This window comes from Hypomesus nipponensis, chromosome 24 (genome assembly GCF_054491055.1).
Source record: "Hypomesus nipponensis isolate SF chromosome 24, ASM5449105v1, whole genome shotgun sequence".
Taxonomy (NCBI): domain Eukaryota; kingdom Metazoa; phylum Chordata; class Actinopteri; order Osmeriformes; family Osmeridae; genus Hypomesus; species Hypomesus nipponensis.
Window position 1 is genome coordinate 4,192,721 of NC_140384.1, and position 23,521 is coordinate 4,216,241.

At 47.7% G+C, this 23,521-nt stretch overlaps 2 protein-coding genes across 9 annotated transcripts in view; one reads left to right on the forward strand and one right to left on the reverse strand.

Annotated features, from left to right (window-relative positions):
- Nucleotides 1–2,130: 2,130 nt before the first annotated feature.
- Nucleotides 2,131–5,135, reverse strand: LOC146232791 (protein kish-A). The gene is made up of 4 exons (XM_084690333.1): nucleotides 5,024–5,135; nucleotides 4,184–4,293; nucleotides 3,062–3,096; nucleotides 2,131–2,973 (listed from the first exon to the last, which is right to left on the reverse strand). Exons 1-4 carry the CDS (start codon nucleotides 5,024–5,026, stop codon nucleotides 2,903–2,905), a joined length of 219 nt encoding a protein of 72 aa, XP_084546459.1. The 5' UTR covers nucleotides 5,027–5,135; the 3' UTR covers nucleotides 2,131–2,902.
- LOC146232792 (DNA repair protein XRCC4-like) overlaps nucleotides 4,231–23,521 on the forward strand; it is a 29,311-nt gene continuing 10,020 nt past the window's right edge. For 2 of the 8 annotated variants that reach the window (XM_084690331.1, XM_084690325.1), the window contains exons 1-6: nucleotides 4,231–4,356; nucleotides 8,985–9,163; nucleotides 10,509–10,720; nucleotides 20,318–20,484; nucleotides 21,135–21,320; nucleotides 21,862–21,971. In XM_084690331.1, the coding sequence (XP_084546457.1) occupies nucleotides 4,244–4,356; nucleotides 8,985–9,163; nucleotides 10,509–10,720; nucleotides 20,318–20,484; nucleotides 21,135–21,320; nucleotides 21,862–21,971 (967 nt within the window). In that variant the 5' untranslated portion in view covers nucleotides 4,231–4,243. Of the gene's footprint in view, nucleotides 4,357–5,294; nucleotides 5,496–8,984; nucleotides 9,181–10,508; nucleotides 10,721–20,317; nucleotides 20,485–21,134; nucleotides 21,321–21,861; nucleotides 21,972–23,521 lie in introns of those variants that run through there. The other 6 variants (XM_084690332.1, XM_084690327.1, XM_084690329.1 and 3 more) reach the window with 6 other exon arrangements.

The following is a 23,521-nucleotide window of genomic DNA, read 5'->3' on the forward strand; positions in this document are numbered from 1 at the left end:
CACTTCTATGGAACATGTAAGAACTGCAGGATTGAACCATCCCTTCCCTCTCTCTCTCTTTTCTCCAAGGCCTCTCCAGCCACTCGGAAAGGTGAAGGACTGCACAAGCTCCTGTTTTCCTCTCAGGCGGTGGAACACAAATGTATTGGCTCAATTTCCTTTGAAAAAGTCCAGCTTTAGTCTACAGGATGTTGACTATTGGTGTGGCACAACCCGGATCCCACATGGGCACGCTGTAGCAAGTCTCCCCACCCCCTGGGAAGAGATTGGACTATCCCAACTGGCCCTAAGCGGTCAAAGATGCATGGCGTCGGCACGCTCATCCACCAAATACAGTTAGGAGACACATGGAGAGAACGTGACCCTACTGTGCCTTCGGGGAGTTGTTACTGGATTCCATGACACTGCTTGCTGTCATTCATCCTGGTTGTCTGTTTGAGCTCTCATAACCCAGGAGGTCATCTGGGTTTATACCGCAAGAGGCCCCATTAAGTAGCAAATTACAATCAATTGTACGTGTTTTTGGAAGCCTCGATGAAACAGGAAATCCAGTGTATTAAGTGAGGTGGATGATAGTTAAAACTGATTAACCGCGACCAGAGAGCTCACCAAAAATATTTATTGCATGCGGTGTGTGCTTTTCTATCCATGGTTGACATGATACAGTTACTTTTCCTCAATTTTCTTCTAGTTTTTTTTCTTTAGAAGCATCCAGAACGCTAACCTGAGTCCAACAGCGACAGCCACAGCTTTGTGCTCTCAGCAGGCTGGTTCTGTCATCATCAGTCTGTGAGCCCCGTAGAGGATCTTCAACAGCTGTGGTTACCTTGCTCTCCACAGATCCAAACGTCTGTTTTGGTCTCTGTACAGTCAAGTCCAGTGGGATTAATAGTATAACCAAATTCATATCTTAAACTTATCCAGAGTTTAACATTGTAAAACTTGGATGGTTTCTGGGAAATTGGGAACATGCACTGTCTGTTGCGATAGTTTGGTTTTCATATTCCCAAGGCTGTGTGTCTTTACAAGTAATGACTTGTAAATACAACATTGACACACTGAACATGTCATTACACTAGTCTCTAGTATTCCCTATGGTCCTTACCCATGTGGCATCCCTGTAGGTAAATATAGACTGGCCAACTAAAACACATTACCAAGAGTCAATAGAGATCTTATCATTTGTTTCTTTCTCTAAGATTTATACTAAGTAATATGAATTAGTGTTGTTTTGGGCAACCAATCATAAAGTAATTGCCAAGTATTCCTTCTTGTCACCGTCAGACGTCAAGCTATCGAAGTATGAACCAAACATCAGAGATCATTTACATGTCGTGCATCTCAAAATCTGTGACTCTCTCGTCTCTCGTTTCAAGTGACATCCCAATAAATGAACAAAGAATTAGGCATTTAGAGACTGGAACCTCAATATCTGACTTTGAAAGGCCACCATGAAGACACAAGGATAATTATTTCCACACTCCAATCAACGACAAACTGTAAACAACATGACATCAGTTCACATGCTGTTTTCCTTTCATCCTGAACCAATTCATCAGTTTGACTCACAAGCACACCACTGCCTCCCCAGGTCCATATCAGGCCTCTTAGAGATAGTGGCACATGACTGAGTTCATTTCTCCTCCGTGGTCAGTGTCTTTCTCACGGGCCTGATCATCACTGCATTACTGGCAGGCTTCGCTTGAAGAGTCATCTGAACCGATGTGGGCCAAAACAGATACACACTAAAACAGGTCATGCCATGAGCAGTCACTGCCGGTAAAACGGTGTCTTAGGTTGTAAACGTGTCTTCCTACTCACCTATACTTAGAGTAATGTTCAAAGTTAGAGTCCGTAAAGTCATATCCCATTTACACACAAAGGCATAAACTGTTTACCGTTGAGGTTTTATGGGGGAAACCAAAGACGTCTTGGACCATGAATCATCCAAAACTAAAGTCAGGTCGAACATCTCAAACACAACATACAGTAAATGTTTTGAATAAACATTCTCAGCTGGACGACTCTCAGTAGAACTTCTTTAGTGATAGAGGAGTAACGCGTGTCAATCCAGTTTATAATGGGCTCTCCACAACACACAAACAAATAAACCGGACACCATACGGAGAATTTCAAAAAACGGTTATTTAATAAATAGCGCCAAAATGACACATTGTAAAAACCACCACTGCTCTCTGAGGTGAACATTAAGACATGAACGAAGCCCCTCGGCTGGTTTCAACCAGCTCGTTTGATCCGGAATCCTCACCGACATCCAAGTATATCATCACTGCAAACGAGCATCCTAAAATACACAACAGATACCGTCCTGTCCACACTACAGATACAGCAAGCTGACGGCGAGATCACGTCGATCACGAAATTCCATTCCCAGACACGAAACTGCTTGTGAAATTGATAATAGCTGATTATAAGACATTACAGATCTTCCATACTGGATGGGCTTACTTAGTTGATGACGATGTAAAAAAAAAAAAAGTGTTACAAAACAGGCTTAAGAACAACAAACAGATGCGTGAATTGCTTGGACCACCCCCACCCCCCAAAAGAGAGGGAGACAGTTTGTTTTCTTGATTCAGAAGAGGAAACATTGGTCCTACATAACATGACGGGTGTAAACACTGGCCTGACACAACAGAATCCATGGTGAAAGTCGCTCACAGTGTGGGGCAACGACGACCCTCCTGGCCCCACCCTCACACAAAGAACCACCCCCTCCCACCTCCTCTCCCCACATCCATGACTTGTGGCGGTGATGGGTTTCCCCCCCACTATCCAGGTGACTGAAACTGGATTTTCGGTTGTGCTTCTTGGATTTTTTTAAAAAGTCCGTGGTCACTCTTTGTTTTTCCCTTTTCACATCCTTGCGCTATGTGTTATGCTACTGTACAAATAAGATGCTGAACGCCATGACGACACAGCAACAGGCCACCCAAGGGCTCTTCCGCTCCCCTGCACAGAGGAAAGAGAGGGAGGGATTTCATTTGGGTTCGACAGCTTAGTATACACGTCAATGTTATTCACAGTCCAACGAACTTACCTATTCTGGCACACTTCCAGAAAATCCCCAGGAGCCTAAAGAAAATAGGAAATACAAAAAACTGGTATGATTAAATATTTATACCTTACAGCTTCAACCATGTGAAGCATCGATGCAGCCTCTCATTATTGCAGCCTCCGTTAACCCATTCCGAGGCCACATTTGTGCGAGCAAGTCTACAAAACCATTATGGCGAGCCAGGCTAACCCTCTTTTCTTTAGAAGACAAAGATCAAAACGCAGTCGGAAAATACTCGGCTCCCGATATAGCACCGCAGTCATTATCATCCGGCTCCTCGTGTGGGCCTGACTGGTGTTGGGGGAGGATTAGAGGGTTAAATATAGGGGCCAGGCGCTGAGGATGAGCTGCTGGCGTGGGAGGGAGCCAGGCTTCCCTCGGTCACCACTGGACGATAACGCAGGCCAGAGACCGGAGCAGGGGCATCGTCCACCGTGCGGTGCCGAGCTAACAGACAGGCAGGCCACATCCGCACCCTTGTAGGGACTGGAGGCGTGGAGGATGATAAAAGATATCTCCTTTCCCAGTTGTCAGTCCACACCGGCAACTCCATTGTGTTTATGTCCGTAGGGACGCTATTTTTCATTCGCGGGATGCAAATAGACACAGTCCCTAACTCGCCAGAGGCTTTGCGTATTCCATTCGAAATATCACTGTTCTGTAACTATGTTGCAGTACAGCTTCTGCAGGCTGTGATCTCGCTTAAAGCTGTCTACATTAACAGAGCTATCCTCTAAGGGACAATTACAAGAGACATCCTTTGTTGTCAAATTTGTGCAAGAAATTGGGTTGTGACAGACCAGGAACAAAAACACTGACTCGAGACAACAAATTAATCTTGAGCAAAAGGATGCATTTCCCTGAGGGGAAAATCCTCCCTATATCCACTGATGCCCCAGACTTATTAGAGAGGAAATCGTGGATGGTGTCCTGTCCTCCCAAAAATATAATGACTCGATGGTAATGAAGATGAATATTTAAATGGCTGGTCTCCTGGCATGTTCGTTAGTTCAGAAACACACAAACTTTCTTTCGGACTACTTGGTGTTGCTGGGGGGGGGGGGGGGGGGGGGGGGGGGGCGGGGCGTTGTGTGAGGTACCTACCCCGTCTTGTTTTTGTCCAGCAAACTTGGGGCTAGGGCTCTCAGGTAAGCACATGTACAGATGAGCAACAGAATCACCGTCAGCAGACTCTGGAAGTTGAAAATGGCAGACTGCACGGAGAGGGGTGGAAAAGGAGAATTACACACGTATTCGCAACCAATATATAATTACAGGTATGTCCCAGTGTAATACGCTTCAAAACAACCAACAAGTCAGCTGCATCCATATACTGCTTCCCCTACAAGCCACGCTCCTATCACACCTGGAGTTAGCTATAATAGTTAGCTACCAGCTCTAGTCTCCCTGTAGCTTCTCACTGAGAAGCTGTAGGTGTCTCACTGACGCCTACACATCTGTGCTATCCAATGCAATGCAGACCAATCTCACTTGGCTCGCCCTATGCCTAGTATGGCGTACTTGCACTGTACATCGTAGACGTGGCACCGCTGCGCACAGCACAAGGCAAAGGTTGTTATCATAGAATGGGTTGACAGTAAGATATAGCTAAAAGGTACAACTTCATGGATGTTGCCGTCTAAATGTAAGCTAAGCACCCCTGTACAATTAAGTGAGAGGTAAAAGACTGTGACAAACAACAACAAGAGTGTTCGTTCTATGGAATCCTCAAATGTTATACTAGCTGCTAATATAAAACTTGCTAGTTTCCGCTAGATTGCTACTATTTCGCTGGCACCATCACTACGAAGCGTCATCATAAAACAAATAAGACGCATCGCATTATGAAGTGAATAGCGGTGAAGTAGTGAAACATGGGCTTTGCCACGGTTAGAGATATTATGTAGCTAACAGGTTAATTTCGTTTGAATGCCAACAGCTTACCATTGTTGTTGGTTTTCTCAAAGCCACATCACACTTCCCTTTCGTCCCTGGAACTTACGTAATGCGCGACTGAAGGGAGGCAGTCTGTGATTGGCTAAGACTTGAATATGTTGGGCTTGTCAGGCAACATGCAAATAATGCGCAGTACATGCGTTTGTTTGAAGAAGTAAAACAAACAATATTGCTCACCAGATGAAAATGATTTTTTGGTGTGTAATTCTTCACAAATTAAACTAAATATTTGGGGGGTTATTAGATTGTGTCGTCTTAACGTGAACATCTCTTTGTGTGCAATGTGTACAGTTCAGTTCTGATGCTGAACAGCAGAGCATTCGTGACGTCAGACTAGATGATATGAATTGAAATCAAAACTAAACCCATGCTTCTCAGGAACGCGGAAATAATTATATTTGAAGTGGATTCAACAACTGAAGTTGGCTATAACAACTGTGCTATACAACTGCATGTTTCGGTTTGTATTTCCATACAACAGGCTACACTATACGTCATGTTTTGCTAATGAAATTCAGAAATTAGGTAATAGAGTTATAACTTGACAACTAGGGTGGGCGTAGGCTAGAATCGAGCACTTTGAGAGAATAATTGCTGTAAATTATGGCCTTACATTAAATTATGGCGTTGTCTTAATTGTTCAATAGTAGTGTAACTGGAGAGGCAAAAAGAGTTTGGGGTAAGGAAAATCTGTTATGGAGCCATTGGAGGTTTACTGTAAATGATGCCTCTGGAGCATTGTGCCCTGCTGACGTTAGACTGAAATGCTTGTGGTCCACTTCCCTCACAAGGTTTTCACAATGGGTCTCCTCCCTACAGCCACGCACAAGTGACAGCATCTTGATCACATTTAAACCATGTTTTCTGATCCACCCCACCCCACTTCCCCCCCAACCCTTGCGTCCCAGACACTCCTCTTGTGCCATGTAAGTAAGCAAGCAAGCAATGGGGTATTTAAACCACACATAAATCAATGTATTTTACAGCAAACGTGCTGAAGGGATTTAGCAGTGAAAAAAAAAAAAACGATTTCTTGGAATGGAGACACTGGTACATTAGCTCCCAAATGGATTGTGGAATCCCATAGGCAAGATGTGGCTGGATTAGGAATCAGGCAGTTCCCACCAATACATGATTATTCTGTTAGCCCCATGTTCTTAACCTTTCCTAAACAAACCCTTATTTTTAGGTAAGTGTGCTTGGCGTGCACTCTTGCTAGTCCGTACAGTTGCTGAGGCCTCAGTAGAAGGTCCCGGTAAATTCCTTTTGTTGTCATAGTGACACATACAGTAGGCCTAAAAAGAGCTTTCTCTGATGTTTCCCCCTATGAGCAAATCACAAGTTAGTGCAGAGCATGTTGGGAATGTGAGTTAATTACACTGCTGGTTGGCCAGCCGTGGCTGTGTTGGCAGTGATCTGTGTTATTAGGGAACCACTCATCTCTAACAAGCACCTTGAATTAGGGGCTGAGGTTATGTATGGCTTCACCCCAGTTCTCACAACCGTAACTATTTCTTACTGCTGAGTTCTATGCAAAGCTGTATTGTGAGCCGGCTCAATATAGATTACAAGGAGCTTCACAAGTCTTCAGGCTTGTCCTGTGTTCGTTGCTTGGCTACATGGGAACATTTGTTTGACTTCGAACAGGATTATTAACAGTGCGACAGCCTCAAATTCCACCGATGCATGTCCAGTACAACGCTGCCCTTCGCTCAAGCTGTCTTCTCTGGCTTGCAGCTTGTTTGGGGGAAATGGTGCTTTCTGGACATTGTGTGTTGAGACAGGCAAAGAAGGTCAGGCCTCTCTTCCATGGCACTTTTTATGTCTCAGTCATGGACCCTTATGTCAACCAGTTTGACCACTCACTTGACCGTGCTCAGTTGAGGGGTTGTGACTGAGCCCTGAACCACACTGTGTCGAACTCTTATCCTCGCTTCCCTGTGGTCCATTATTCATGTCAGTCAGATGTTCTTCGCTGCAAGGCTTGTACTGGACGGTTTGTCCTTAGCAAGTCAAGTGACCCATGTCTTCAGTGCTTGGCCCCTCTGGTACAGCTGCTTTAGTCGCAAACCTGGCCAAATATTGGAAGAAGTTTGGCATTTAACCTCAGAACAAAGCAGGGCATCAGTGTTATTCAAATGTAACGAAGGTTGTCAGGTGAGATGTCCAATTAGTATGACGGCAGTGTCCACCCTCAGGCCCCCACCCTGACCTAACGTACAACCCTTAAACGGTCACTTCACTTCAAACAATGAACTATGGTGCAGACCAGTCAGGTCAGCATTGTGTTATGCTTTGGTAGTGATTCATGGATTTTATTGAGTGATCCATATATATTTTTTTGATGTATGTGAGTGATAACGTAATATAGCATCATAAAAGAAGAAAAAAACATTGAATTGAAAGCATCACAGAGCCTTTTTGAAGCTTAAGATGAAGGGGTTTGGACGTGCTTGCTCAGCAACATCCATCAACCAAATCACAGGTTGTCAATCATGAGTCCGCGAGCTGATTTGCTCGAGCCCACGCTGACTGACATATTGCACGGGGGTTAAATGCATTCGACTGATGTGAATGCAAATATTCACTGTTAATCTTAGGATTACTGTAATCACATTTTCTTATGACCCTATAACAGAGGATTGGACCTGCTGCAAACCTGCCTCTCCAGCTGTACCCTACCGTTGATAAGGGAAGCAGAACCGTCAAATGCAATTAGAGTCAAAGACTATAAATGTAGAAAATGTGATTACAGGAGCAGGGGGAATGGAGGTACTAACAGAGGATCGAAGAACAAAGAGAGGGAGAGAGAGAGAGAGAGAGAGAGAGGGGCAGACAAGTGTTGGAGGTGAAAGGCAGAAAGTTGACGTGATGATTTAGGGATCCAGAGATTGGGTCCGAGTCAGGGGATAGGGCACGGTCAGGATTCCAGAGTTGGCTTTGAAGCCTGTCTCTGTGCACTGGTCTCCATTCCTGAGAGAGAGAGAGAGAGAGAGCTCTGTTTATTTAATTGGAGTGTCCTTCTGTCATTACAGTAGGGTCATCGTCCCCTGAACAGCAGATGTTACTATAACTAATGAATAGCCAGGGTCCCTTTATGAGGTTAAAGTTGAAGCCCCTCCCTCTGTCTCCCTTAATCTCACTGCCCCTCCATCCTGCCACACCCCCACACCCTGTGTGGGGCTTCTGAGGTCAACTTTAATCTACCTGGTGCTATGTGCGGACAGACAGTATGTGCATGTGTGTGGCGAAAGAACTCAACGTTCTAGTCCTGGTTTGAAGTCACCTTGACTTGCTCCTTGGGCGTCACAACTTACGGCTTCCACTCCAAAAGGGCCAATTATCTTTTCTTCTTTTTTTTTTTTTACAAACATTTCCAAATGGCCAACTGCCAATTAAGTGTCCCTTTTCTCTAAGTCTGTACACAAGTTGCCTTGTACTTAGCAGAAAATATGTCCGACTCACTTCTCACCTCACGTGAAAGCTGTAATTACAGCTTCTGGCATAACACATACGTAATCAAGTAAAAGTGTGGCTGTGTTTTCCCGTGACTGTAAAACTGATGATTTTTGTGATTTGTTTGATTAGAATGTGTTTGCATGCACACACACACACACACACACACACACACACACACACACACACACACACACACACACACACACACACACACACACAATACACAGACACACACTTTTAGGCCAGTAGGCACTGTCCAATCCCTAAGATCATTTTCTTGGGGTCTGGCATGTACTATAAAACACAAGATACAAAACCACCTCGCATAGATAGAGCGGCTGCTAATAATTAAAGGCCTGTTTCTTTGCGGGTAAAAACGCAAAACAAGGGTAGAGCTTTTCCTGGAGATTTATCACGGTGGCGTTTATAACCCTCATCCGAAGCTCCTTGGGTGTTCAAGGTGTTGTGTTTTCCTCGTCCACCCCTGCAGGTCTGCAGCGTCAGGCCCTGGTCCGAGCGGGGGGGCAGCCATGAGCACTACGGTCCGCCAGATCGGCGTGTCGTCGGACCCGGACAAGCCCTACTTCCTGCGGGTGGACTGGGCCGCTGACCTGGGCGCCGGGTTCACTGTCGTCCTCAGTGACTGCAGCTCAGCCTGGATGGGAGAAGGTACGACCACACAAACGGTGGGGATCATTGGATGTCCGTTTGTACACCTGTGTGGTCCCTCACAGATGCAACGTATGACAGCACAGACGAAGGAAAGGGATCGAAACTATTATAATAACCACTTTTATCATATTTTTAAAATATTTAAACACAAGATGTAAACCCCCCAAAAAACACAACTTGATAAGGCTTCAAACAAGCACAAAAACATGCCAAGCCATTGACGTACAGTGTGATACTGGCTAGGCTATATGACAGTTGTAATTACGTGAAGTTGAAGCTCTCTCCACAGAGAACTTCCAGAACGTTCTGTCAGTAGATATCCCTCTCATCACCGTGCTGAAGGAGGCAGCTGGCCTAACTATGCATCCCAACACTGGTCGACTGTTCCAGGAGAGCAGTCGTGACCTTGTTTCATCATTCGTCCTCACTCAAGAGTAACAGCTTACAGGTGTACAACATAGAGTTGTCTTTGTGTGTGTGTGTGTGTGTGTTTGTGTGGTGTATGTTTGGTAGGGCTTTGAGGAGTGTCATGAGCAGAAATGTAGGCTATGGGCTGAAATATCAGTGTCAGTAGGAACTGATTTTGAATCATTTATATTTGAATTTGAATCACTCGACTTGAATATTCAACCTTACTGAATATTGAACCTAATTCAAATGAGGTGATTCAAATTCAGTTTTTAATACAATTATCCAAGTTTAGCAATTCAAATCAATTCAAATCAAATGAATCATATTCAGTGTCGAGTGACTTATGTCTGCCCATAGAGCATCTGCTGAGTGTTTTGCCACAGCTTCAGGGAAAAAATGAAGGCTCAGATGTAAATGTATTGTAATAAACGTAAACAATTTGTGCATGGATAACAATGTGCATCTTTTTCTGTGTGTCCGGTACATGTTTGCGTGTGCGTGTGTGTGTGTGTACATAGGTTTATGACTGTCCTCCTCTCCAAGTGCACCTGGAACATACCAGCTCCCCACTCTGCTCCTATCCATCTGCCGAGATGACAGGCGGAGAAAGGACTGCGACAGAGACGCGTGAATGTGTTTGTGTGTCCTCTGTCCGTGTACTGTATGTGCGTGCAGCGCGCGTGTGTGTACGTGTGCGTTTCTGCGTTTGAACCTGGGCTAATTGGGCCCCGGGACCGACTGTGAGCAGCTGGAGACCAGCTGACACCGTTCGGCCCGGCTTCCTGAGGGCCGCGCTTCAAACTGCCACACACGTGCAGCCAGCCTTTTTTGTTTGTTTGTGTATTTTCTTTCGGGCCTTTCCGTCAGGGGCAGCTTTATTCGGCCGTTTGTTCGTAAAGGGATGTTTAAAACTCCAAATTGTTGTTTACAGTGTCGGAGGAGGAGTTGACGAGGGAGGCGCGGCGCATGGGTGTGGAGAGAGACGCGCACGTCGAGGATCTCCATCGGGCCTTGACAGGAAAAGGAGGAAGACGAGGCGGGGGCGAAGGAGGCAGGGAAGCTTCCGGAAAAGAGGTGTATTCGTTCCACCTCTCGGCAGATCGCTGTCATCTATCGTACGAGAAGAACCTCAGGGGTGTCCAGGTGAACAACTTGCATGCGAGTATAAATTGATACAGTTAGTCACAGTTACATGTGCAGTGAGGCATCGACGCCAGACAGCACTACTTTGCGTCCCCTTTGAAACGAGGCATCCCTACTCACTCTGCTATCTAGTCTTTCCATCACCTTCCATCAGGTCGACCCAAGGACATTCGTCCATAACGGCGTGCAGGCACACAGTAAGGAAGTCCATGAGAGGTTTTATTGGGGGCTGTTTCTAGATAAGCTTTATTGTGTCTGGACAATAGCTACACCCGTAAACCAATCAGTTCCCCTTAGGCTGCTAAGGTGGTAGCCCAAACAAGGGCCTTAAATCAGGCTATTTGTTCACCAGTCACGGTGCCAGAACAGCTAGGTCACGATAATGGGTTTTGGTTTAAGGATTAACCATGCGACGCGTGCGACAGACCGGTGCTTTCTATACCATGCCTATGTATGTGTTAGGTGAGCCTTCTTAGAGTCCAGGTTACTGGGGGTCCTGAGGCCCTTTCCCAGGTAGACAACAGGGGAGGCTGGAGGCTGAGGTCAAACAAGCCTCTCGTTAGCCGTGGACACAACAACTTGATTTATGATCTGCCCTCTGTGACAAGAGGACACAGGACAAAAGAGTCTTTTCAAAGGAATAGCCACGAGCACACTTTTGTGTCGCGTACTGCTGCGTGTGTAAATGTGAAACAGAGAAAACATAAGAAGAGATGAAAAGGCGCGCTTAAGTTTGTGTTTTTTCTGTAGCGACAACAGAGGAGCAAATGAGCACTGTCTGTTTGCCAGCTCTGTCTTCTTAAAAATGTCGAAGGATTTCCTTGTACAAACACTCAAACCAAACCCTCATAAACTAAACACCAACAAACAAACACAATTACTTTAGAAGACATAGCATAATTCTACGATTCTACAGTCTATTAACGTTACATCTGTTACATTGACTTTGCATGTCCCATATCCAACTTTTCACATCTCCTGTATCCTACATTTGATATCTCTTGAATATCACTAATCACATTGTCTGTCATCACATGACTATAACAGTCAGGGTCTCATGCATGTGTGTGTGTGTGCGGTAGGTAGGTAGGTAATCTCAGCTGGCTGTTTGCATTAAACGTTAACAACCTCTCTGGTTAACACCTGCTTCTTTTCTTTGCTCCTTCCCCCCCCCTCCCCTCCGTACATGTCGGTCTTTTTCTGAACATGTCCCCAAAGTTGAAAAGTGTAACATAGCTTCTCAGCAGGATAATTTCAGGGTAGAGAAATGAGACAGGCTTCCTTCTGCTGCAGAAGAAAGACATCGAACCAGGTGGTGAACTTAACCTGACATTAATCTTTTATGAATATGACCCCTGTAGTTGTAATCATACGTGTAATACGCAATGTTGCCGTTAAACTGCTCCCAAGCAGGTGTTTAAGAAGTCCTACTCAAACATAAACTCTGCCCTAATGTGACTTTAACTGTCTCTTCGTCACGTTTTTGAAAATATATGGCTTTTCAACATCATTGATTCACTTTTTGCTTTTTATTTGATCTCCTCATGGAAATATTTTCCAGTAGGTTATGTGTTTTCTCCAGTGATATGTTCGCTGTGCTTTGGGCATAATACAAGGTCTATACGAGTCCACATGAGATCTGTAGTATGTTGTTCATTCAGCAACAGACAGAGCGCTTAGAAAGGAGGTCTGTGTTGGGCCAAACTAGCTCACCATCAACCCCAGCAGATGTCCTGCAGGGCAGAACATGTATACAGAGACAAGCTCTGTCTGTACCTGAGCCTCCAGCACAGGGTGAACACAGAGGTCCTTCTCAGTCCTCACCTGCCACCTACACCTGCCCTGCAGCAGGACACGAAGAAGCCTTGAACATGATGACACCGAGTGTCTGAAATCGGCTCTTTGTTTGGCCCCATGAGAGCACAACAGACGTGATGATTGCCATGAGGATGATAACAACGATTACGTTGAGGATGATGGGAATAACGATGATGGCTGTTAGACTTAGAGGATCGTCACGATGATGATGCGAACGCGAGACTTTGCCATCTGGTTGTAGGGTTGCCAGGTTTGCCCCCGTGCCTCCCCCCAGTCAGAGGCAGCTTTGTGTCAGGCAGAAGAGCATTTTGTAGGAGGTCACTTCATCGACACAACAGCCTTCCCTGTTCGCCCCTGACCCCACCTGGGTACCACAGCTTTGGATGGAACCCCTCTTAAACCCGCACCGGGGTCAGAGAAGCCATTTTACTCTGAGGTTCCAGAGCTAGCAGCAACACCTGGATATTATCTGTGGAAAGAGTTTGTTTACGGCTCACACAAGCACACAGCTCCTAAATGCCTCTACTTCAAGGTTTAACAGAGTTAGATGAAAAGAGATATATCTATCTATCTGTTGAGCTGGACCCATTTTACTGGTGTAAAACAGATGTTTTACTGAACATCATGTACCGCTAGTGTGGTCTTGTTGACAAAGACCAGATAGCCATGACAGATAGCCATAAAGGGGGTGTAAAAGATAGCTATTTGTGAGTGTGTGTGTGTAAGTGTGTAAGTGTGTTGTAAAGTGATGATAAGCCCACACACTGAGTCACCTGCATATTTGTGTATGTGTGAACATGTGTGTGTGTGTGTGAGAACGTGTGTATGTGTGTCTGCCTGTCATTAAGCATCAATGTGCTGGTTTTCTACTCTAATGCCATACACTGGATGCAAACTCAATTTGATCCCATTATGGTTACCGTAGTCTTTACAACCCTGCTCTCCCATCAGCTTCATCCCAGGCAGACCACCCTGATCCTGGGGAGAGGTGTTAATTGAGACCCCCAGCTCCTGGGTGACCCTGGCTGAATTGAGCATTGTCTCATGTTTGTCAAACAGCTCTAATGTTACGACTCACCAGGGACCCCTGACTTCCCAGCAGGACTCGGACTCCAACCAAATTAACCTCAGGCCTCCGACTGTCTGTGTGTGTGTGTGTGAGTGTGTGCGTAATGACACCGTGAGAAAGAGAGTTTAATGTCATCTCTGAGAGAAAGAAGGAGAAAGAAAACGATTTGTGACAGAATATTTCCCGGTATCAATCTCCAGCCTTAATTCCTTGTTCAAAAACCTCAGAATGGCAGATCTCAATAATCTCCCCATTTACAGTCCAACTGGAGGCTGGAACCTCAAAAGCTAAATTGCTTCAATGTTGAAGTAGTCTCCCTGTTACAGCCATTCCTGGATGGTTGTCTCCCTTCCATAGACCACAGCTTAATGAGTGTGGCTCATTCTTTTGGCTATGGAGGGGTGCCGGAGCGGGGCGCCCCCCCCCCCCCCATCCCTGGGGGAAAGGTGGATGATGTTCAGATGGAGGAAGCTTCACGGATGAAGTCATTCTTACTGCGCGTCCAATGAGATGCTTGCTTTGTTCAGGGCCAGGGTGTCTTTCTGCCAAGGTCTTTGACGAAGGGAACGGACAAACGGTACTCTGCCTGCAAAGATGAACTTTATCCGGACGTGTCTGATAATGTTGCTTCAAATCAACAGTGCCCGAGATTTGTGTCAGGCTAATCGCGTTTGGTAGGTAAAATTGTTTGTGCTGCCAATACATGTTACTCTGCATGCTACTTGGCCGTCTATAGGAGTGAGGTCTCTCTAGGAAAAGCTCCTCCTCTTGCGCCTCTGTGCTAGCTCCCGATTGGCTAGCCCTGCTTGTCCACGCGCCGATAACACGGGACCCTCTCCCGCCCCTCGGGGGCCTTGCCAGCCGAACGCTGGGCCCTGCAACATCCAGGGCGACTCGACCCCATCCTCATTATCGTTGTTGATACCCCAGGACACCCCCGCTGCCGCCCTCTCATCTGTCTATCTCCGCTGGGCACAGTGTCGTGCCAACGCCGTCAGAGCCACCGTGGGAGAGGAGACGAGGGGAAGTGTGAGAAATCGGGATGGAAGATGGAAGGGTTTGATGGACGACGTCCACGCCCCCAATGAAAACCAACCCCAGATTAAGAACCGGCTGCTTGATAATGCGGTGTCGTGACGTGTTAGCCCAGGTCATGGCTATAGGGTTTGAAGTGTATGGATGGCACTGTAGGCTGATACGGAAGGGTATTGTTGGAGCTGCCAACTGATAGAGGGTAACCGTGCTGGAGGAAACTGGAGAGGAACACGCTGGGCAGAACAGTGACTCCGTAAGTCCCGAGAGGCCTGGCTGGATCTGTCTAGACGTGATGCTCTTGGTTGTCTCGTTCACGGCATTGTTCTGGGTTCTGAGAAACGAGAATCCCTCATCAAGATGTGTTGTGGCTTCATGCTGAATAGTTGGATTCCATGCCAGACCTCATTTGATTTGGACAAGCTGAAACCGTAACAACAGATGGTGTCCAGTTTGGTTTTCCCATTTTTGTGACTTCAATTTGAGGAGTTGTAAACCAACCAAACCAGACATCCAGGCCAGAAAATTGTCCAACGATACATTAGCATAACAAACCTGTGTGTTTGGCCACCGATTTATGAAATCAGAGAGGAATACACCACAGCGGAATGCACGTCAATGGGAAAAGAACTGTGTGGTCAAACTGAGAAGCCCCATTCAAACGCAGCCCAGAGAACACAGAAGCCCAGAACATCCTGCCTTCTCCGCGTGCCTGTGTTGAACTTCCTAACAAGGTTTCAGGCGACACACCTCCGCAGTACGCTGTGTTGTCTCGTCCGAGGACTGGATTATCCGACACGTACAGTATCTAGCACTGTGGGCACAGGACTTGTGACTCATTCTTGTTCCTGATGAACAACCCCCGTTATGGAAAGGGACCGGCTTATCTCCCTCTCTCTCTCTGTCCTCTGACGCCTCTCCCTTCCTCCTTCTTATCTGAGGCGCCGCCTCGCAGTGGTGGGCACGAGAGTTGGGGGGCACAGCTCTCTCCGGCGGGCACCCACGCTTCCCATACCGAAGGCACTCTCGTCTACCCACGGGCAGACGCAACCACACGACACACACACAAACTCAGGCACACGAACACACACAGAGTGCCTGGGTCGGCCAACGTTTTTGTTGATGTTCAAGACTCCAGATAAGACAGGACAGCGTGTCCCGGGGAGCCCCCGTCCTGCACGTTCTAGATGTTTCCCTGCTCCAGCACTCCTCGTTCAAATGAATGTTCGTTATCAGACTTCTGCTGAGCTTTATAAACACCCGTTCATTAGCATCAGACGTGTTGGAGCAGGGGAACATGTGGAACATGCAGGACAGTGGGTCCAGAGCACCAGGGTGGAGAACCACTGTTCCAGAACAGGCAGGGCAGGGTGTCATCAGCCTCCTTCCCCCTCCTGTGTGTCACTGTGGCTGCTCATGACCTCGTTACTTTGATCATTTACACCTGTTGCTGTTGGTTTCTCCATTTAAGCCTTGTCTGTTCCTCTCCTCTTTGCCGGATTGTTTTGCAGAACTCCAGTGACTGCTGTGTTGGTGTCAGACTCCTCGTGTCGGGAATATTATTTGGAATATCCCGGAGCATGTCGTTTATGTGCACTTGAGTTGAGGATAACCTCGAGCGTTCGATATTTTGTGGTATTTTTCAGAGTTTGGAATGCTTGTTTTTGTACTCTTTGAGGCCTGATTAAAGCGTTCTTCTTTTTGACATCCGCCGCATGTGATTCCTACCACTCCCCTGACAAGTGGTTCCTGAGGACCAGGGTTGAGGTATTAAGGAATGCTTTATTGACATTGTGTTATGGTAACATTTTCACTGAGGTCAATGTTCCTTTTCTTTCTCTTCCACACCTACACCCACACACCCCTACGCCCTTCTCTTTCTCAGTGTCTGACCTTCACTATTGGGCACTGGCTGTCTGGACACACACACACACACACACACACACGCAGGGAAAAACTCCCATCACTTTTGCTTCCATTGAGGCCATGACTATTAGTATCAGATACAGCTATTTACTTATGAAATCCACAGCTCCCTATTTCTCCGCGCGGTTGCTTACACAAGTGCTTGAACTTATCTCTTCACATGCCATCTCATGTCAACGGTAGTTTTCTCACAGATTACGTGTGCTTGAATTATCTACCAGACCATCTACTGTGCAAATCCACCCGCAGGGTTAGCGCCAAATGAAATGTTTGCTTCCTGGTGGTGTTATCGCTCATGAGAGGAGAGGGATTGTTGAATGTTGGAGAGATGAATGACATCCGTCCCAACAGTGTTGTATTATGTGTCCTCCCGTGTGGCACAGGGTGTGACTTCCCATATCGCCTGGTGGCTTGCCCATAGGACAGTTAGATGCCAAGACCAGCTGGCACGGTCTGGCGAATTTGACCTTTTCGCTTTATCTCCACTTCTCAGAAGGGCTAAAAGAAAGCAAAGGGATTGTGGGAGGGAGACAATAGAGAAGGTGACGGCGACTGCGCCGCCTGCCTTTTCCACAGGGACCCTCCACCTCTGGAAACAAGCGCGTTTGGTGCCCTTATCACTGATTACGGCCCGACAATGGATTTCGAGCCTTTTGTTTCCTCTGTTCGCCTGCTAGCTGTTGAGCACTCGCTCGCATCTGTGCCTCCTTCAGTAGGAGATGGAGATATCTCTCGGAGAGGCGTGCTCACGTCGACACTCAAACAGCTCTACCGCCTCAGTCACCCAGAGGAGTATATGTCTATTCAAACACAAATCTTTCCTTCACGGCAAAGCTTTGTAGAGTTGCCAAATGCTATGATTACCCCCGCGTTAAAACTCGGATCTGTTATTACCGTTCAGCCATTGTTGAGAGAGCACTTTGCTCCGGCCCAGTCGGGTGCATCCCGTAGACCTAACCAACAGGGTCAAAGGCATTTACAGTAGTTTACAGTAGAGAGCCCCCTGAGACCTGTCATTAGAGCGCGGTAATGACTAGGAATGGGGACTAGCCCCTATTGCACAGCGCATATACCAGAGGGGGAGCAGGGGTGTCAATGTGACAGTGTCCCTGTCTCTGCCCTTACATTAGGACCTCTCACCCGCCTGATTTATCACCTCAGCACTTTCTACTGGAAGCGTCAAGGGGCTGACAGGTCTTCTCTGGCACGTGGGGCCAGGTGCAGTGTGGGAGGGAGGGAGGGGGGGAGGGAGGGAGGGAGGGGTCGCTGGTGGTAGAAGCAGAGGGGGGAGGTCAGGGTTCAAAGGGGAACTAGGCATGTGACCCAGCGTGTAAGCGGAGGGTATTAAGTAGATGCACACATGCACACTTCTCCATAGGATTGGCAGGCAGGTATAGAGGCGCGCACTGATGAACAAGCGTGTTTCTCTGTGCGTCACCTCTCCCCGCTTAAAAAAAAATGCATCGAAATGCTCTAGCGGTTTACAAAACGCGCCATAGCAACAGTGCCAATGGTGTCGTTAAGGAGCATAATCGTTCTATTTAAAGTATGTTGGCAGATACTGTATCATACGTCTTTTCAAATGTTACAAGTTGCACGTTTTTTAGACCTGGGTGACATGTATTTATCGGGATCAACTGTTGCAAAATGTCAGTACAACTTTGGAAATCTTGCCTCTCAACCACACATTTCAGTGGAATGTAGAAAACAAAACTGCTGACAATCTTTGTTTGCGTTTCCAGAGTTGAGGCTCTGGCCTCACAAACATATCCCTGGTGATCTTGATCTGCAGTTAAAGATTGAAAACGCAGAAGCTAGCAAGGATACATTGTGATTAGACTGAAACACAGAACTATTTCTTGAGAGTTTCCCGAGGCAGAACAGTACAAATATCGCTGGCCTGCAGTTCATCAAGCAAAATGTGTTGAGCGGCATTTTGTGTACACCAAATCGATGGTCTGTAAACATAAATGAGTGCGTTTGCCTTGAATCAGGCTGCAGGCTGTTGATGAGAGACAGACACAGGGAATGAATGGTTGTGTGGGCTGGGTTGGTCTCCACAAGGGTTGTTGATCAAGGCGCATCGAAAAACGGTGAACTGGAATGACGATGACTGCAAGGATGCTGTTGCATTTGCCGTATAGAGTACCTGAGCTGTGAGATGGAGCGACGATGGAGCAGAGGGGATGGATGGGTGGGGAGGGGAGGGAGGGATGGGCGGAGAGGGGAGCGGAGCAGAGGGGAGGACATGCAAACAGGCAATGTCAGAGAAGTGGAGGGGTGAGCCGTGTGCTGTCCATTCTGTTCTCGATCAGAGGAGCTATGGAACAGCTGTGTGACCTGCCCGGACAGCTTCGTACCTGGACAAAAAATGGCAGGCATGTAACGGTGCCGTTTGAAGACGGCGGCTTTTATTACAGTGGGTCGACGACCCCGACGCAGCCCGGCGAAGATTTAGCACCCTAGCCTTCTGGTTTTCCCTACATGGATGGGCCACTGTGGATAGGGCCTCTCATGTTCTCTCTATCTCTGGCTCTCTCTATTTTTCTCCCTCGCTCTCTTGTCTCTCTCTCTATCTCTCTCTCTCTCTCTCTCTTTCCAGGGTGCGATTAAATAAGCCTGCATCAGCTCTATACTGTAGATGACAGTTGTTGACAGGGATTCAGTTGAGGCATGGTCCAGGTCCAGTATAAATGGCTCTGCGATTTCACCATCCTGTTTCACCATGTTCTCCATGGTTTTACAGTTTTAAACATAGCTGGAAAGCAAGACCACATACAGCTGTAGGCCTACAGTCTATTTAAATATCTTTGTGCTGGTACAGCTAGCCTGCGTAGTTTAGCTACTGAACCTGCAGCGAGACAGACCCTGTCAGACTTCCAGGTTCTGGAACATTCTCTGCTGCAGTCTGAACCCTTCAGTCCTCCCTGCACAGAGACACCAGCTCACAATGACATGACCACGCCATCTCAAAGCAACGTTTCGCTTTAAAGGCATGTCGCGCGCAGAGATGCTATAAAACAACTCCCATCCTGTCTCTCTCCAATGAGCTCATCCCTGGCAACATTTGATGACATCATCAAATGTGTCATGGTTCCTTCTTTTCAACTTGTCTGCCATGGTAAAATGCTCCCCCCTCCCCCACAGGACTGTAGAATGGCCTATAATCAGTTCTGTGCTTAATTAACTTTCTGTCCGCGACTTTCTGCATGTTTTGGCGCTACGGCCTTTGCGGTGCTGTGCGTCCCGAAGTCAGAGACGCACACGGCCGGAGACGAACAACACGCTGCCTGTTGTGGTGCTCTCGCTTCAATGGTGGGAAGGGATGAGAGGGACGGGTCAATGGTCAAAGTGGAGTGGGTAGCTTCTCTCTTTCTTAACCCGGGGGCTCTTTAAGTTCTGGTGTGTGTGGGTGTTTTTCGGGGGAGGGGGGTTTGGTCTCCCGGGATAACAGATAACCCCTAACCCCTCTCGGGCTGAAGAGGCCGCCCCCCTGGAGCTGGGTGTCCGTCCGAGTGTGCGGAGAGTGGGCCGCTCGATGCTGGAGGAGCTCCCGAGGTGATAGTAGCCCACTGATAAGCCCTCGCCTATCCCCTCGTCCTCCAACTCTCTCTCCAAAACCCTTCAGTTCAGAGCCATGGACCCTTCCCCCTCCCCCAGCCCAGCCTGTTCCCATACACTTACACGATCGCCTCTTCTGTTCTTCCCTTCCTCTATCTCCCCCCCTCCCCATTTGCTCTCTCCTTCTCTAGATGAGTATGGGTTCGGTGGAGCTACTTCCTGCTCTAGATCACATGGAGATGACCAGGGATCTGATTGGTCACAGTGTCAAACGCTGCTCTCAGCTGCAGTTGGAGAACAGACAGCTGCTGGAGCGGAACCACACCCTCAGACACAGCCACCAGCATCTCCTCGCACAGTAAGGAAGTGTGTGCGTTGTTTGGCCAGCCCCGTTTGTTGTGGTCTAGAGGTTGTTAACAGGTCTGCTTTGTTCAACGTTGGGCAGACAACTCCTTTCTGGACTCTTCCAGCTATGACATCATCGTCAGGGGCCCGTATGAAAGCAGGGAGGGTCCTCTGACTCAGCCACAACAAGGAATTTGTATCATTTCATTTGTATTTACTTCTGTGGGGAGAAGTCTATTCGCTCATGGGTGGATGGAAAAGGGTCAGCACAGAGGCCAGACAGCACTGTCTCATCATGGGCAGGGACCTGTCTCTGTCTCAGTCTCTCTGTCTCTCTGTCTCTCTCTGTCTCTGTCTCTCTCTGTCTTTCTCTCTCTCTCTCTCTCTCTCTCTCTCTCTCTCTCTCTCTCTCTCTCTCTCTCTCTCTCTCTCTCTCTCTCTCTCTCTGTCTCTCGCTCTCTCTCTCTCTGTTTCTGTCTCTCTCTCTGTCTCTGTCTCTCTGTCTCTGTCTCTCTCTCTCTCTGTCTCTCTCTCTCTGTCTCTCTCTCTCTCTGTCTCTCTCTCTCTCTCTCTCTCTCTCTCTCTGTCTCTCTCTCTGTCTCTCTCTCTGTCTCTGTCTCTCTCTCCCTCTCAGGTGACCCCTCTGTACTGTTTCTCCCCCAGACTGGAGCAGTGTGTCGAGGAGAAGGTCGCTATGGAGACCGACCTGTACTCTCGTTTTGCCCTGGTGCTGCACGAGAAGAAGGCTCGGATCCGCGGCCTGCAGGACTCCCTCAGACGGCTACAGCAGCAGAGCCGCCTGGGTCGGGAGGACCAGGGGGAGGAGATGGAGCGGTCAGAGAGCTTTATGTAACACGCAAACACACACACACACTCACCCGCACATATACACACCCACTTGCACACGCACACACACACACACTGACTCACAGAGGCTTTATGGTAGTTTTTATGAAAAACGTTATTGATATATCGAGCCTTTCAAAACTATTACATTATTTAAACACCAAAGTGCCCAGTGTGAGAGCAGTGTGCAGGCCTCCTGGTCAGTGTGTGTGTGTGTGCCCGTGCGTGAGTGAGTGTAACCCAGCCACACCCATGGCACTTGTAAATGGTGGTTAATATATTTCAACGTGTGTTTTTATGCTTCCCCTAAGTGCTATAAGTTCAGTCAGCCTCATTGATGAACAGTGGCTTGTGTTTGGCTGTCACAAAGGCCCTCATGGCTCACATAACACCACTCTCTCTTTTTCTCTCTCTCCCTTTCCTTCTCTTTCTTCCTCCTTCTCTCTGTCCCTCACTTTCCTTCTTGCTCTCCTTCTTTTCTCTCCTTTTTCCTCTCTCTTGCTCCTTCCCTCTCGCTCTCTCTCTCCTTCTGTCTCTCTCCAAGGGGAGAGACAGTGACTGGCCAATCAGAGTGTGGCGACAACGTTCCAAAGACAGGACAATCATCCCAGAGCATCCGTTGGTCCCAAGCCCCAACCGTCCTCATCCACAGAGGTGCGTGTGTGTGTCTGTGTGTTCATCAATCATCCCTTGTGTGTGTGTGTGTGTGTGTGAATGAGTTTAAGTGCAATGTTTTTGGATCAAATGTTTAAATATGACACACTCACTGTTGTGTGTCGTGTGTGTTTGAGTCTGTGTGCATGCTTGCATCATAATACCTACAGGCTGTTGCAATTCCATTGCTACGCCATTTGCAGGGTTTAATCGATTGAAGTATCCCAAGCTTTTGAAATCGACTCTGGGTCAAAGTCTTTTTTTGTAATGTGTATATTATTATCAGAACCCAAGTCACAAACGAAGGCTGAAAACAGACTGGGGGCCCTTAGGGGCCACGTCCCCTTCCATGTTCCCATACTGTGTCTCCAACAGTGGGTACGTAGCTGTCTTCGACCGTAAGACATGAGTGTCAGGATATCTTCAACTCTTAGCTAGTAGCTGATTGGGTGGACCACTAACAGAGCGCCCATTCCCGGTCGTGCGGCCCGATGAGGGTCACGGTGTGACTCAGCGTGACGACGCCGGCGAACGCGGCCTCTCCCACGCACACGTCCCTCCCTTCACTGCACAACACTTCACTGATTTATAAATCTGCCTCCGGATCCCAGTCAAGTGCATAGCGGAAAGGGGGTGGGGGGGGGGGGGGGGGTGAGGGGGCGTGGGAGGTAAGGATGGGGGGGGGGGGCAACTCAAACTGTCTCCCAGAGGGAACGGAGATCCGGGAAACACTCAAGTTCAGAGTCCTGCCCCCCCACCCCCCCTCCCCGTGAAGTCTTGCCCGCCTCCCAGGACTGGAGCCTGGCCATATGTGAGGTGGTCTCCCCCTGCGTCAATGAGAGCCGGTGATGATGTCACTCAGGCTGAGTCACCCCTCTTATCCTTCTTAACCTAGTGGGGGTAGGGGTGGGGTGGGGGGGTGCAGTTGTGAAACCGTGTTTTAGCTCCTTCTAGTTGCGTAACTAGACAAACAGTGATACTCCTTTCGCTGTGGAATCATTGAACTGGTGATGTGCTGTGCCCTACTCTGTTTCTTCCGGGTAGAGTTCCGATACAGGTCTGCTTCGTAGGTTTTGTTGTGTCTTTTTGAACACACACACCGAGGGGAGATTGAACCACTGTGCCCCACCTGGCAAATCTCCCGACTAAAATAGTACCCGTGAGCTCAGACCACCTACGATACAAATGCACGTGTATAAGAGTGTGTGTGTGTGTGTGTATGTGTATGCTTGCACATGTGCGGCAGTGTTTACAGTCGTTCACCCATCCAACAAATCCAGAGTCACTGGGCGTCTTCCTCTTGGCTAGGAGGGCTGAGCTGAAGGACACAGCCCAGTCCGATACAGCCCCGGCTGTCTGCTGCTGACTTCCATGTACATGTACTCATTGAGTTGAGACTTGATAAAGTGTCAGATATAAAAGTAAAATAGTGCACATAGTAAGTAAGACAGGCACCAAAGGAGCAGAGAGGCACAGATCTAGCTGCATTTCTGTGGTTGTTGCCAAGAGACATGCATTTCACAGCTCCATTCATGCACATTTTGTAAGTG

Excerpts from the sequence above, each read along its gene's own strand:
- LOC146232791 (XM_084690333.1), bottom strand. Across the intron at positions 3,097-4,183 it reads CTGGACAAAAACAAGACGGG|GCTCCTGGGGATTTTCTGGA; the intron begins GTAGGTACCTCA and ends TATTTTCTTTAG. Across the intron at positions 2,974-3,061 it reads CTGGAAGTGTGCCAGAATAG|GGGAGCGGAAGAGCCCTTGG; the intron begins GTAAGTTCGTTG and ends TCCTCTGTGCAG.